General features: G+C 41.7%; 1 protein-coding gene and 1 long non-coding RNA gene across 2 annotated transcripts in view; both read left to right on the forward strand.

Annotated features, from left to right (window-relative positions):
* LOC308327387 overlaps nucleotides 1-12,081 on the forward strand; it is a 287,480-nt gene extending 275,399 nt beyond the window's left edge. The window contains exon 2 of the long non-coding RNA XR_013965189.1: nucleotides 9,371-12,081. This is a non-coding gene — a long non-coding RNA (uncharacterized lncRNA). The remainder of the gene's footprint in view (nucleotides 1-9,370) is intronic.
* Nucleotides 517-12,081, forward strand: LOC308327386 (vacuolar protein sorting-associated protein 26B-like). Its single transcript, XM_080780776.1, has 6 exons — nucleotides 517-906; nucleotides 5,325-5,481; nucleotides 6,801-6,965; nucleotides 7,344-7,519; nucleotides 7,959-8,101; nucleotides 8,587-12,081. The coding sequence occupies exons 1-6, from the start codon at nucleotides 684-686 to the stop codon at nucleotides 8,719-8,721; spliced, it is 999 nt and encodes a 332-aa protein (XP_080636902.1). The 5' UTR covers nucleotides 517-683; the 3' UTR covers nucleotides 8,722-12,081.
* Nucleotides 12,082-16,249: the final 4,168 nt, after the last annotated feature.

Raw genomic sequence — 16,249 nt, forward strand, 5'->3', positions numbered from 1 at the left:
CCAAGGCCTAGAATAGCTGTGTGTGTGTGTGTGTGTGTGTGTGTGTGTGTGTGTGTGTGTGTGCGTCCATGCGCGCGCGCGCGCGCGTGTGTGTGTGTGTGTGTGTGTGTGTGCGTGCGTGTGCACACACAGACGGTTAACTTCCGAGTTAGCTTCTCAGCGGTGGCATGACAACCAATTAGCCAATCACAGCGTGTCCCTCCGGTCCATGGGATCTCTAGTCCCTACCCAAAAGGATGGTTGTTCGCGCTAGTTGATGCTGCGCGAACATAAACGCATAGAAGATTTACTATTACAGTAAACATTTTGACTCGGCATTAAAACAAACTAATTACGTTGTTGTTAGGCCAATCACAGTACATTTTTAAATAGCAGTGAATTTAATACAAGGCTTTTTTTTCTTTTTAGACATGTGCAAAAAAAATAAACAAACATCTAATAAACATCCTGATTCCCTTAGTTGCACGTGACATATCTACGCACGCGCAGATCGACGACGTGGTGCAAATCGAAATATTCAATAATCTGCCACTCATTTTTTAGCACTGGATAGAATAGCAGCACACTTATCGCGTTAACTACAACACAGATCGCCTTGTTGGATTCTCCATAGAGGATCCATCGATATTTAGTCGATATAAACACAACAAAGCGCTTTAAAACGTAGCTGAAACAACGTAGGGATGAGCTTCTTCGGTTTCGGTCAAAGTGCAGACATCGATGTAGTTCTGAGCGACGCCGAGAGCAGAAAGAAGGCAGAGCACAAGAGCGAGGATGGCAAGAAGGACAAATACTTTCTGTTCTACGACGGAGAGACGGTGGCGGGGAGAGTCAACGTTACACTGAAGAACCCGGGCAAGAGGCTGGAGCACAACGGCATCAAAGTGGAGTTTATCGGGCAGATTGGTGAGTGTGTGACTGTGTGTGTGTGTCACTGTGTGTGTGGTCTACAAGTGTGCAGGAGGCCCCAAAGTACACTATTTTAACGCCTGTGGGGTTGTTATGAAAAAAGGCTGTGTGTGTGTGTGTGTGTGTGTGTGTGTGTGTGTGTGTGCGTGTGTGTGTGCGTGCGCGACTGACTGAGTAGTAGTACGTCGTCATCAATGTGCTATCTTTTTGTATTTCATAATGTAACCTTCTTCTGATCAGTCAGTGTTTGGATCATCTATTGTGCAGATCCAAATACAATAATTCGTGTGTGTGTGTGTGTGTGTGTGTGTGTGTGTGTGTGTGTGTGTGTGTGTGTGTGTGTGTGTGTCATACAAGTGTGCAGGAGGCCTATTTCATCACCAAAGTACACTATCTTATCGCCTGTGGGGTTGTTATGAGCTGACACGTATTATAGTTTGTCTGTTATTAATGTATCACAATAAACGACACACGACAGTGTCACCACAGGATCATGCTGACTTGGAGGTATAGCCTACTGCAGTGGTTGCCAAACTTGTTCATGTCAAGTACCCCCAAATTGACACTAATAATTAGCCCCAGGGACCCCCATTTGAAAAGATATGCCAGGGACCCCCCATGGGGGTTTCCAGGACCCCCAGTTTGACATGCATTAGAGTTACAGACCCATAAGGGGTCCATTTGGTTCCAAACTATCATTTAGCTGGGGGACCCCCTGGAACTCAATCAAGGACCCCTGCGGGTCCCCGGACCCCACTTTAGGAACCACTGGCCTACTGTGTGGCTCGGCTGTTTTTTGGCAGACAGCCACTAGTCGTTGGGTTATCTTTTGAAAGGTGGGGTGACTGGCTCCAGGGACGTGCAGACAGTGTCAGAGAGTGGCTGGGGCTGAAATCCCGTAAGAGGGCACTTTTGGACAATAGCGAAAACAGCAGATCTACAATCTCTCAACGCGGCCCGCACATTGACACTTTGACAGCCTGTTGAGTTATGCTGATGTGGTGTTCAGCTAACAAGTACACTAGAAATGTAGACGGTGTATATAGATTTGAACTCTTTTAAGTTATTGATGATGTATCATGCACTATTATGGCCAAACGCAACTTTGCAGTGACGTGTGAAGAGTTCACGTAATCCGGTCCTCATCGGCCCCGGGCGCTTAGCTCAACCGTCTGGGCGCCTATAGGCTGCCTAGCCAGCCTGGGCCGCGTGCCGCGGGTTCGACTCCCGAGCCCGCTGGCCTTTGCCACGTGTCACATCTCTCTCTCCCCCCTTTCCCAGTCCGTCTACTGTTCCCTATCAATAAAGGCATTAAAAAGCCTCAAAAACGAATCTTTGGCCTTGTGAATGGTAAATGGTGCATTACTGCATTTATATAGCGCCTTTATCCAAGGCGCTTTACATAGAGTGCATTACATTCACCCGTTCACACACACACACACACATTCACACACCGATGGTGGAAGAAACCATGCAAGGCACCAACCAGCACATCAGGAGCAATTAGGGGTTCAGTGTCTTTGCTCAAGGACACTTCAAACGCTAACTCTGGGGGTTCGAACTGGCAAACCTTGCGGTTATACCATCCAGCCACTCTGCACCTGAGCCACCGCCACCCCTTGTGGTTGAGTGTCCGCCCTGAGACTGGGAGGCTGGGGTTCAATCCCCAGCCGGGTCATACCAAAGACTCTAAAAAAATCACACCTGTGTGTGAACTGAGTGGTGCAACTCCCCCCACCTCTCTCTCTCTCTCTCTCATTAGCAGGCAACAGTGCAGCACTATCCCTCTCTCTGTTTCTGGCACAACAGCGCCCCCTACTGGTACTCGTAGTCATATACTGGTGCTCATTAACCAACACATAGGCACATAGGTGAACACGGACATTGCTGTTTCTTGGAGTGGTTGCACCTAAGGGCTGCACCACTCAAAAATGGGACCCAGTGCTTCCTTGCACTCAGCATCAAGAGTTGGATTGGGGGTATAGTGTGGCGCTAGTATGTCCCTGCGACATACAGTACTAGCGTCATGTCCAGGGGGTGTACTGGTACATCAAGCTGCCTCACGCTACAGAAACAGGAGATAGGCTCCTGCCCCTATGGGCCTCATGGCTCGGCAAGGCTGCTGCTACTTACTCATCAGACCTTAACCATGAGGTTCATGTTGGTCACAGAAAAACATTGCTGCCACTCCTTCCTTATTTATTACCACTTCCTCATTCATTACCAGGAAGTTATGAAAAGTCCACACATAATATGGGATCACCACCAATCCCACACTGTATACCAGTGTTGTTTTTGACAGCACATTTTGATTTTAGTTTTAGTCATAGTCTCTTGAATAATTTTCATTTCGTTTTTTTAGTCACCTGGAATGTTTTAGTGTTAGTCTAGTTTTAGTCGACTAAATGTCATAAGACTAAATCTACAGGTGATTTAGTCGACAAAAATGTATGTTGGTGCGTGTTGATGCCATCGTAATGACTTATTTTACACTTTCTGAAAATAGCCGATCTACAAGCTCACAGCGCGACGTGTTGTGTACTTGTAGATCTGCTATTTTCAGCATGCAACCAAGTGTCCACTAGTCCCCAGAGATTAAAATAGGGTGCATTCTTCATCCCAAAACGCAGTTTATAGTTAAGGGACGCAATAAAACAACTACCTCTGCATCCACGGAATGCACTACTGTACTGTTTTTATTTTATTTTCGTCCTGCTACTGTACTGCTGTATATGTGCGGACTCTTAAATGATAGTGGATTTTAGTTTTGTGTTTTACAACATTTGGATTTTTAGATAGGCTATTAATAATAGGAAGTTTCAGATTTGTGACCGGCAAAATAATTCAGTGTTTTTAATGGCACCTCTGTCTTTTTAAACCTGTGATCATGCTGAAAGTATGAATAAACATACGTTCATGCACTGTAGTGTAGCTACTTGATGAAGAGCTGATGCCAAGTTGCCAATAGGTGTCCTGACTGTCCTCAGTGTTTATGGATGAACATCCTGATCCAAATATATTTCTTATACTCATCACTATGCTGCTATGCTCTCATTGTAAACCCCCTATTTTCATTGAGACTTGAGTTACGACAATTGTAATAATTGGATCTCTTTTTACCGTCGATAACAAAAGTTAAAAAAGGAAGATAAGCCCAATGTTGGCGCTCAAGTGGTTAATAGGTTAATAATAGGGATGCACCGAAAGGGAAATTCTTGGCCGAAACCGAATATAGGAAACAGTTGGCCGAAAACCGAATACCGAATATCCGAATATGATGAATATTATATATTTTTTTTTTTCCTACCATTGTTGTCATGGCCGTACCTTAAAGCTACCTGATTTATGGCAAAAAAAAATGGTTATGGCAAAACTTAACTTAAATAATAATCACTATTATGAGTCCTAAAACATTTATTCAGCTCTTTTGAACACATTCATTGCATACACTATTCGGTGATATATTTTCTGCCTATTCAGGCCGAAACCGAATAGGCCGAAAATGCATTTTTAGCCATTTTCTGCCGAATATTTTCTGCGGCCGAATATTCGGTGCATCACTAGTTAAAAATAATAATAATTATTATTATTATTAATAATAATAGTGGTCACTCGCCGTCTCATTGTAATGAGCACTGTGAGGACCTTAGCTGTTCTCTAACCACAGTATACAGCATTATTAAATAATATTATAATAAACAAACAGGACAAACGTTTCACAAACAGTTCAGATCCTGAAATTGATGCAAAAGTAAATGTAGAGTAAATGTAGACTGCTAGCCAACTGTTGGTAATGTGAATGGATATCGTTAGCTCTCCTTACAGAACACAGAATCTGCTGTTTTACTGACCTCTTTGGCAGTGGTGGAAAGTAACTCAATACATTTACTTAAGTACTGTCTGTACTTAAGTACAATTTTGAGGAATTTGTACTTTATTGAGTATTTCCAATTTGTCCAATACTTTCACTTCTACTTCACTACATTTTGCATCCAAATATTGTACTTCTACTCCGTTACATTTATTTGAAAACTTTAGTTACTTCGGAGATTGTAATTTTCATTAGAAAACATCCATTAACCACTCCAGCCCTATATATTTTGGCCATTTGAAAATAGCAGATCTACAAGCTCACAATGTGTCGCGGTGCGGCGCATTGTGAGCTTGTAGATCGGCTATTTTTCAAAAGATTTTGTACACATTTTGAACTTGTGAAATGGGACATTCTGCAATATGAGTACTTCTACTTTAATGGGACTTTTACTTGTAACAGAGTACGTCTACATTGCAGTATTTATACTTTTACTTAAGTAAAAACAATTGAGTACTTTCCCCACCACTGCTCCTTAGTTACAGAACACGGAATCTGCCGTTTTGACTGACCAACATTGGTGCCTTTTTCTCTGGTCCCTCAGAGCTGTACTACGACAGAGGAAACCACCACGAGTTTGTGTCTCTCGTGAAAGACTTGGCCCGACCAGGAGAGCTCACACAGTCCCAGACGTTCGACTTTGAGTTCACGCATGTGGAGAAACCGTACGAGTCTTACACGGGTCAGAACGTCAAGTTACGGTGCGTAATATTGATCAAGCAAGCAAAAATGGAATCACTGGCTCCGTTTATAGCTAAATCTGATGATGCAGGCACATGACATTGTCATCTCCAACTGGTTAATCGTCTTAATGGACCGTAGCACTTGGCCTAGCCTAGTCCCTTAGATAGCATTTTATGTCGACTTGGATAGTATTTTAGACAGACTTATAGCTCGTTATGTAGACAGCACTAGAATTGCATTTTATGTAGTCATAGCACTTTATAGTACACATGTATAATATATAATATAGTATAGTATGTATAGTTGAGATAGATACTCCACTATTACGTTCTTAGTTTATACACGATTCACGATAACTACTTTTTATATATGTGATGTATGACATGCTTTTGTTTTTGCTTAAAGCGCAAATAACATGTATTTTAAAACTGCTTTTAATATGTAATAGCATATTGTCTATGTCCCTCAAAGTTATTTCTAATGGTTTGAGCCTCAATCACCACTCTGATATAACCAGTCCTTGTCATTTCTTTCTGGACTTTAAAAGCAGTTTTAGCTGCAGTACCACAATGTCCTGAGGTGGTGGGTGCTGATATGCAGATTATTTAATATTTGAGTCATTATAATACTGATGCTAGATAAAACCAGGCTTGTTTCCATTCCATGCCAGCTTGGAAAATCAACAATGGTGGACATTGTAAACAAAGTGGAAATGCAAATTTGGAACTGAAGACTAAAGAAGAGGAGGAATTATACAAAGTAGGGTGACATTGATGACATCACGATGAGACCAAAATCAGTTGAGCCGTTCCTGAGAGCAATTTCCATTAAAGCACCTACAGTATATGATATGAAAGCCTGATTGTTCAAAATATTTGTGGGGATAGAAAACACATATGGGAGCCCCAAAAACACAAAGGAAACTGTCCTTTAAATGTAAGTCGCTCTGGATCAAGAGCGTCTGCTAAATGCCTAAATTGTAAATTGTCTCTAGAGTAGTGGGTACATTACACATATCTTAACCCACTCTCGGTGGGAACCCCTTTTGGTGTTTTAAGCATTACGTTGCACTTTAGAATATATATATATATGATTTGGAAAGACATTTTGTAGAATCTGTCCTCCGGTCTGAATGGGTTAAGCCAGAAGGGAGCCGGTATATAGGAACCCCTGAAGTCTACTCAGTGGTTCTACAATACAAGGAGAATGGGACTCCTCCTGTCAGGAGTCACATTATATATCATAAAGAGTTTGCGCTTTCCTCATTGCCTTTTTAGTGCTAAAGTACATGTTTTATGAGATGAATCTCTTCTCTGTGATCCATTCCTCCTCCCAGCTACTTCCTGAGGGCGACTGTGAGCCGGAGGCTGAACGACGTCAGCAAAGAGCTGGACATCGTGGTGCACACGCTCAGCACTTACCCCGAGCTCAACTCGTCCATCAAGATGGAAGTGGGGATCGAGGACTGTCTACATATAGAGTTCGAGTACAACAAGTCAAAGTATGTTTTAAACATTGTTATAATTTAGCATTTGAAAAATAGCAGATCTACAAGCTCGTAGCGCGCCACTCGGTGGCGCGCTACGAGCTTGTAGATCTGCTATTTTTCAAAAGAGCTTTGAAATCTTTGAATATATATTCTTTTCAAAGTGAATGTTTTTAACTCGGGGTCTAAATGGGTTAACCTAATCCCGCTGAGGAAAAGTTAACGTCCATGAATGCTTTCTTTGATCCTGAAATAACATTGCAAAAGCAGTACAAAAAAAAACAAAAAAAAACTGATATATATATTTTGACATGCCGACATGTAACAACGCGACACAGACGAGCTTTCATCTCTGCCGACGTGTGTTTCTTCTTCACGTGCCCGTTTGTGTAGGTATCACCTGAAAGACGTGATCGTGGGGAAGATATACTTCCTGTTGGTGAGGATCAAGATCAAGCACATGGAGATCGACATCATCAAGCGGGAGACGACGGGCACGGGGCCCAACGTCTACCACGAGAACGACACCATAGCCAAGTACGAGATCATGGACGGCGCGCCGGTTAGAGGTACAATGAGAGTCTCGTCATGTCCCGATTTATAAATAGTTAGTTGCACGCAGGGGTTTGCGCAACAGAATTAAGTGGAGCTTGTGGAGTGTGAACTTGTCGATCAGCTGTTATCTGGTGCGTGACGGACGTCATCTTGTCTACGGGTCACTTATCGATATATGACCGGTTACAATAATTGGTCATGTATAGGAAATGGAAACGGCCCTTCCTTTTCCATGTCGGGAGGGTCTTTCTGTACTTTGCTGCAGTGCCCCAGTTCAGATTATTATTATTTTTTTGATCAAAGTTCTTTTATTAATTTTTCACACATGAAAATATTATACAACTTTTTTAGAACTTTTTTAGAACTTTTTTTTCTCCCCCTCCCCTTCCCCCAGAGTTCACGCTCAGAAAGAGCAGATTATTTTAACCGTGGACCATAATGTTTGTCCTTCAGGAGAGTCCATCCCCATCAGGCTCTTTCTGGCTGGCTATGAAATGACACCCACCATGAGGGACATCAATAAGAAGTTCTCAGTGCGCTACTACCTCAACCTGGTGCTCATAGACGAGGAAGAGAGACGGTACTTCAAACAGCAGGTACAGTAACTGTGAACACACAAACGGCAACGGCCGTATGTATGGCTGAATAATATAGAACTTGAAACAGGGGTCGGGTTTAAAGCTGCTATAAGCAATAATATGTCAATTGTAATCACTTTGTTTTTCTTTTTTTCAGACAGAACGCTCCCAAAAAATGTAGTCTCTGTGACACTTCTAGGTTGCCGCAATCTGCATTCAAAGATTTTCCTAGAAGCTTTGTCATTGGTCGATTTTTAACTCAAATCGTTGCTTCCGGGAGCGTCCCTGGAACAACATATTTTCAGATGGGGGGGGGGGTCGGCGGCCAAATACAGATAGTTCTGGGCGTCCTTGACATGAAATATTGAGAACCACTGATACAGAAACATAGGGTTTTTCAAAAAACTGTCATGATTTAGATAGAAGACATTCTTTTTTATTTCAATGTCAGGTCTAAATGTACAGTAGGCTATAATAACCAACTGCCTGCTGCTCTGTTCCAGGAGATCACGCTCTGGAGGAAAGGGGACATCGTCAGGAAGAGTATGTCTCACCAAGCAGTCATGGCTGCGCAGAGGTTCGAGCCCACCTCCAGCGCTGAGAAACCTCAGGCCCCGAGCACGGAGGACAGCAGCTAAAGTCTGGCACACTCCATGCACATGTATTTACAATTGTATGTGTGTGTGTGTGTGTGTGTGTGTGTGTGTGTGTGTGTGTGTGTGTGTGTGTGTGTGTGCGCCTGCTCACTGCAGAGGGAATTCAGTGCGTCGTTGCCAACAATGTCTGAATGTGATACGATGTCTCTGTTTGTTTTGAGATAGAATGTACTGTAGTTTTGACTGTGTGTGTGTGTGTGTGTGTGTGTGTCGCGTGCGCGTGTGAAAGAGAGAGGATATCAGGCATATTCTTACACTGAAGAGTATGTATTTACTAGAGAAACAGAGTCGTACGTTATGTCAATTTCAAATAGTTGCAAATAATTCTTGGTAAATGCTTAGGCTTGCACAGATACGTATTAGACAGAATGGCAGGGGTTTGGTGCCTCTTTACAGCTCGGATAATGTTAGCAAAGTCAGGGGAAAGCATAATATATTGTCACGATATTCACAATTGTCATGTATTTGACAAAAAGCTCCTGGCATTGTACGCTCCTTAGTGGCATACGGTACCTCACCCGTCTGGTTCGCCCAGAATGCCAAGAACGTTTTACAAATACTTTGACACGGGGTGTGGGATCCTTATTTATGCATGGATGTATGCGACGCATTCATTCATTTAGGATTTAAGTGCCATCCAGCAAACTGTAGTCAGAAACGGAACCTTTTTCAAAACAAAAAGCATCGTCAGAAATTTAATCTCAGTACGAAAGGAATATGTCAGATGTTTAGACGGGATATATTCAATTGTTAGTTTTATGGTTGCCCTTTATTTTTTTTGTATTTATTATTTTGCTTATTTTTTTGCTGAAAAACTATTCCTTTCGTTTCTTCCATTGCTTGATACTTCTTACATTACAAGTATAAGACCAAGTTGCAAAATGTAAATTCTTTAAAAATCCCTCCGAGTTGTACAATTAGATGAGAAGATTAGATGTTTGTTTTTATGAGACCAATGCTTAAAACATTTTCATACATTCCTGGCGTTATCCCCCCCCCCCCCCATTAAGCGGTAGATATGATTATAGAGTATTTATTTTTTTGGACAAATTCCATTTTTATATATTTAAAATGTTTTGGCAGCATTCTCTTCGTTAGATGCGTCTTTCTTTTTTTGTCAGTGGTGCCACCAGTGGTGGAAAGTAACTAAATACATTTACTTAAGTACAATTTTGAGGAATTTGTACTATTTCCAATACTTTCACTTCTACTTCACTACATTTTGGATCCAAATATTGTACTTTTACCCCACTACATTTATTTGAAAACTTCAGTTACTAGTTACTTTGGAGATTGTAATTTTTTTATTAGAAAACATCCATCAAACCACTCCAGCCCTATATATTTTGGCCAGTTGAAAATAGCAGATGGATTGGCTATTTTCAAAAGATTATATACGTACATTTTGAACTTGTGAAATGGGACATTCTGTAATTGGAGTATTTGCTTTTAGTACATTTTGATGCCAATACTTTTACTTGAGTACATTTTTAATACGAGACTTGTACATCTACATTGCAGCATTTTATACTTAAGTAAAACGTTCGAGTACTTTTTTCCCCACCACTGGGTGCCACTGCTGCGTCAGCATAATGAATGTGGCCAATAGGGGTTCATGTTGAGGAAGCAGAAAAGTGACACGCTCACCCCAGTATTCCCACTTGGTTAACAAGACAACTCACCCCGTTTCTGTTTTCCTCCATGAATTTTCCCCAGTGAGGGGTGGGATAGGCTGGACAGCAGACGTCTGGACTTTGACTTTCTCTAACTATAAACTTTCATGACAGCAGACAGCCTAAGTACAAATATAATTTACGAAAAGCTACTGCAGTGAAGTCTGTTCACAGAAGTTGTTGTAGGATATGTGGGGATTATCTGACGAGGTACCATTTGAGTGGGCAAAACCTTACAAATACTAAATTGTTTATAGGGTCAATATAAGTAAAATAATATAGCCTTTCCACAGGAGTATCTTTTTATATTTTTCCAAAAAGAATACAAACAGCCAATAGCATATTACAAAGTTATCCCCCTCACTGGTGAAAATTCCGGGAGGAAAAACGGGCAAGCACCGGGGTGAGTTGTCTAGTATTCTTCATGTTGAGGAAGCAGAAAAGTGACACACTCACCCCAGTATTCCCACTTGCACTATAGTCTACTTGCCAGGACATAGAGCCCCACTGTGAGCCCGGACATGTTGAGGACACCAAGGTTTTATGTTAGAAATGTTGAGTATGGGATGAGTCTCCAGCGCGTAGAAACTGCCAGATGTTAAAACCCATTTAGGCCTGACGTCGAAATTAAAAAGAAAAATGTCTTTGAAATCCTGACAGTTTTCTGAAAAACCTTGTTTCTGCATCAGTGGTGCTCAATATTTCATGTCAAGGATGTAATTGAACCCATGCCTGGGTTCACATTCTGGCAAGTGGACTACTATGATCTCCTTCATTTTGTTCTTTTTACTACCTCCACTTTTGACTCTGACTAGATGATAAGTAGGGGGGTGGGGCTATCGCACTAACCCAGAGAATCGCCTTAAAAAAAGCTGTGGTCTTGCTTGTACTGTAGGTCTCCCACTACTTAAAGCAAAATTACACTGTGTTGGAAGTTTGGCTTGTGTCGTTACCTTGCCATGCTAAAACATTGGTGCGATGTCTTCAGTAGTTGCTCCACTGATTACATATTCATATTCAAAATAGTCTCCTTATTGACTTACATTGCACACTGAAACAAGTCTCAAAGTCACTCTTGGCATATAAACAAAACAGATTCTGCCAATATAACAACATTACAAAACCCAGCACAGGAGTGGTCAACATAGTGTTGATTTTATCATTTTATTTATAAAAAAAAAAGAGACTGCTGTGATGGGTTTTGTAATGTTTTATATTGACAGAATCTGCTTAGTTTGGATTTGTATATGTGCTAAAAGAGTGCCTTATATTTGTGACCTATTTTACTGTGACATTTAAGTCAATGGCTTGAGTTCTTTTTTGGAATATCAATTTCTAATGAATGGCGCAACTACAGTATTTAAGATATCCTATACCAAAGTGTAATTATGTTTTAATGCTGGTTTGTTAGCTTTGTGCCTAAGAGTTTACTGACAAACTGTTTCAGTGCAATGGTAGAGAACTTCTGTCGCATCTTATTACCATATTTGTTAACAGATTAATTTGTTGTTGCGTTTAGTTTTTATGAAGAATAATTTAACATGGGCTCAGAAATGGTAGTTTTATGGAAAATTAATGAATGTATGAAAACAAAGTGACTCCATTCCCTCCCTGGTTAAGTAGATAAATATTAACCTACTAAAGTTGAAATGCTAAGCTCAGCACATTTCCCCAACAATCGCACTAGTTTCGTTTCTCTTCTGGTCAAACACGTTTGAGCTCTATAGAAACCCATTCAAAAATGGTGTTTACAATGCTACTGCTTAGATTTAACGTGTCCGACGATTTAAACATGTCTGTGAAATACGTTTTTTTCAAGGACCGCACAATATAATGTACAACGTGTGACACACTGAAACCTAAATCCTAGCTCTCACCCAATCGTTCTTAGTACATTTCCTGGCTTTGCAACTTTTGTGTGACAACTGACGAGCTTGTTTTGTGACGATTTGTATAGGCTGTCGCCGTGTGTTTCATACTTGCTTTGTATGATGTTTAGATTATTTGTTTGCCATCCTTGTACTAATGGGAAACTTCAATTGTCATGAGACTATTGTACAGGTAAATGCCAAATTGTCATAAATGTCATTAACACCAATGTTGTGTTGATTTGATCCAATGTGAACGGCCTCAGTGCACCTTGTGCATAGATTATACAAACAACTGGACCTCTGTTGGAGGAATTAAACGCACACAGCACACCATGTCTCGTGGGGGTCACTCCAGAAACTCTTAGAAAGCCTGCTTTTTTGTTGACATCTTGTCAAGTGTTCGCCTTGCATTGGCCTGTAACAGGACAATTCCCTACTATTCTTACTGTTAACATCTGAATGCCCTTCTGTGCCTCCTCTCCACTCCCCGTGTATTTAGTAAGATATCTACATTGATATAATGATGCTTCGACCGAAATTCAAAGCTGGGATCCATAACGTTCATATCTTAGCTGGGATTTGAACCCCGGTCTCCAGCATGATTTCTGTTGGCTAAGACATGCCCACTTTACTTGGTCTGGCAGGAGAGATTGTGCTTATTATTAATTATTGCGGTTTACCAATGTTCAGGGGTCCTATACCCTACACCAGCTCAGTGGCCTTGTGGTTAGAGTGTCCGCCCTGAGACTGGGAGGTTGGGGTTCAATCCCCGGCCGGGTCATACCAAAGACTGTAAAAATGGGACCCAGTGCCTCCCTGCTTGACACTCAGCATCAAGGGTTGGATTGGGGGTAAGTCCCTGCGACATGCTAGCGTCGTGTCCAGGGGGTGTACTTGTACGTCAAGCTGCCTCACGCTACAGAAACAGGAGATAGGCTCCTGCCTCATGGCTTGGCAAGGCTACTTACTATACCCTACACCAGGGTCTACATTTCTCAAGGGAAGAGTAGGGAAACCACTTGCGACGTCTGCAGATGTATTATATTGTATTAACATAATACATACAAATTACATTTTATTCATTGAAATAAGTTACGGATCACAGCTTTAACCCATTTACTGTAGACCTGAGGCAGATTCCAAAACAAAAAAAGGCTTTTTCTGAAGTGGTGCTCAACCTTTTTCATGTCAAGTACCCCCAGAATTATCTGCATTTGCTCGCGGACCCCCATTTGAAAATATTTTCTTCCAGGGATCCCCCCAGAAGCAAAGATATGAGTTAAAAAAAGTTCGCTCTGAAAGAATATATTTTCAAACTTGCGCTGTAGATCTATTTATATACCTAAAGTATAGCATAATGCTTAAAACACCCAGGCCTGCTGTGACCTTTCTTTAATGTATTTTATCTTTCTGTCCACAAACATGAAACGTAATCATATTTTATATTCATATTTTACTTTTAATTAAAAGAGATATGCTGAAAATTGTCATATTTTGTACATTGATTGAAGTAACATTTCTGTTCCTTAAACTATTGTTTCACTGGGCAATGAGAGGAGACTTGATCTTTTTGAATACCAATTTCTAATCAGCAGAGGAACTATTATATATATGATATCTTGTCAATATGTTGCCGACATACTGTAGCTATAGGCCGAAATGAGCTTTCTTTGACCCGTTCAGTCACACGAGAGACACTCTGAGTAGAGCCGCTGCTCCTTCGCCTGGAAAGGAGCCAGCTTACGCCAGGGCTCCACCGGACGCGTTGCTTCTCCGTCGCGTCCTGCTCGCGTCATGACAACGTCAACGTCACGCTAGAGGTGCTCCACCGCGGGCTTTTGAAAACGGCGCGTCAGCAACATTCTTTTATGTTGCTGTCATCGCGTGCGTGCGTCAAAAAAACCGAACCGGGGCAATTCTTTAGTCACCGAACGCAGCGCAACGCAACGCGGGCAGTGGAGCCACCCTCCATTGATTAAAAGGGAACATTCCCGACGCTGGCGCGGACGCGCCCGGTGGAGCCCTGGCGTCAGGTGGTTCGGGCGTCTGGTTAGGATGCCTCTCGGGCATTTCCCTATAGGGAGGTCCTCGAGGCACGTCCCACTGGGAGGAGACTCCGGGGCAGACCAAGGCACAGTTGGAGGAAACACATCGACTCACTGGGCCTTGGAACGTCTCGGGATCCCCCAGGAGGAAGTCAAGTGCTAATGTTGCTCTGGAGAGGGACGTCTGGAGCACTCTGGTGGAGCTGTTGCCCCCACGACCCGACTACAGATAAGCAGTTGAAGATGGATGGATGGATGGATGGTCAGTCAATATGTATAGAGTTACATCAAGGTTCTGTAACTACGCAGCCAAAACCTCTACTAAAGTGTCATTTTGTGTTAAAGCACAAACTTAAAAGAACAAACACGGTCAAATTAGTATTATTTAGCAACTGTTCATAGTTGCGCAGTACATTCCATAATACTACTAAGAGTATGTCAAGCACCTACAGTATGGCCAGTAGAGGGCAGGTTTGGATACTAGTTCAATTAATTATAAGGAGTATATTGAGCAGTCATGACAGTTTTACCCAAGTTTCTATATCAGTGGTGCTCAATATTTCTTGTCAAGGACCCCAAACATTAGGCCTATATGTAGCTAAATGGCCACCGACCCCCATCTGAAAATATGTTGTTCTAGTGACCCCCCGGAAGCAAAGATTTGAGATCTGAGTTCTGAAAGAATATATATTCAAAGATTTGCGCAACATTTTCACGATTTTTCAAAAATAGCAGACCCATAAGCTCGTAGCGCGGCAGCTTTTAGATCTGCTATTTTTCAATAGCTAAAGTATAACATAATGCTTAAAACACCAACAGGGGTTCCCGTACAGAATGGATAAAATGTGTATGGTTAGTAAGTTTGGTGGTTGAATGAAATAGTTATTTCATTTATCATAGGACTATGAACTATGGTCAAATGTATCATAGGACTACATCTGGCATCACGTTATTATAATGTCCCCATTTTGTTCCCTCCACACTGACTGCAGTCTTATACATTTAACATTTTCTTCTGAGAATCGTACTAAATTATGTCTCTCAAGCGTTTGCACATATAAAGTACATTGCTTCACCATGACAACACAAACCCCCAGTCTGTCAACTCAACAGACAATAGTGCTGCCAGCACCATCTTCTGGCCGTTTCCTGGAGTTGCAACAGGGAACATGTCTCAGGTTGAGCCAGGTGAATTAAATTAGCCTGACTAATAAGCCAGAATCAAATCACACCGCCGTCACGGCTGTTTCGGTCTGGCTTATTAGCCAGCCAGGCTAGAATTAAATAGGCACCTTCAATATTAACTACTTTAAAAACAAAGGTGTTCTTTTAAAGGACCACTTTTCAACCTATCTTCATATACTAGGTCCTCACTAATAATCATGATAAAATGGCACCATGTTTTCTACTCTGTGTTCATAGGAGGGCTGTGGGCAGTTCAGAAACCCGTCCACCAGCGACATCATCGATGGGGAATCCAAGGTAACAGAAACTGCAGTCTTTCTAGTCCTGAAAAATTGCAACGCTAAAATGGAAGCCATCGTTCTCACGGTAAAACAAATCTAATTTTTTTTGTAAAAAAGAAAGTAAAAAAAAATCTGCCTAACGATGATGTCACCGGTGGACGGATGTCTGAAGTGCCCACAGCACTCCAATGAGACACAGACCGAGTAGAAATAAATTGTGCCATTTTAATTTTATCATGATTATTAGTGAGGACCTATTTTTATAAAGATGGGTTGAAAAGTGGTGAAGTGGTCCTTTAACCCTGAGATTGTACAAATGTAACTAATTTGACCCTCACAGGTCCACTAGGTTACATTCTGTACACTCGCACAAGTATAAATTAACACTGAGGATTGCCCTGTGCATTAATGCCCCTCTCACAATTATAACCATGGCAACCATATAGCATCGGTTC

The sequence above is a fragment of the Protomyctophum bolini genome (genome assembly GCF_963924005.1).
Source record: "Protomyctophum bolini genome assembly, chromosome: 13".
Lineage (NCBI taxonomy): Eukaryota > Metazoa > Chordata > Actinopteri > Myctophiformes > Myctophidae > Protomyctophum > Protomyctophum bolini.

Bases quoted from the DNA above. Each gene is read 5' to 3' on its own strand.
- LOC308327386 (XM_080780776.1), top strand. From the start codon at position 684: ATGAGCTTCTTCGGTTTCGGTCAAAGTGCAGACATCGATGTAGTTCTG. The intron at 6,966-7,343 runs GTATGTTTTAAA...CCGTTTGTGTAG, and splicing joins TTCGAGTACAACAAGTCAAA to GTATCACCTGAAAGACGTGA. The intron at 7,520-7,958 runs GTACAATGAGAG...TTTGTCCTTCAG, and splicing joins GGACGGCGCGCCGGTTAGAG to GAGAGTCCATCCCCATCAGG.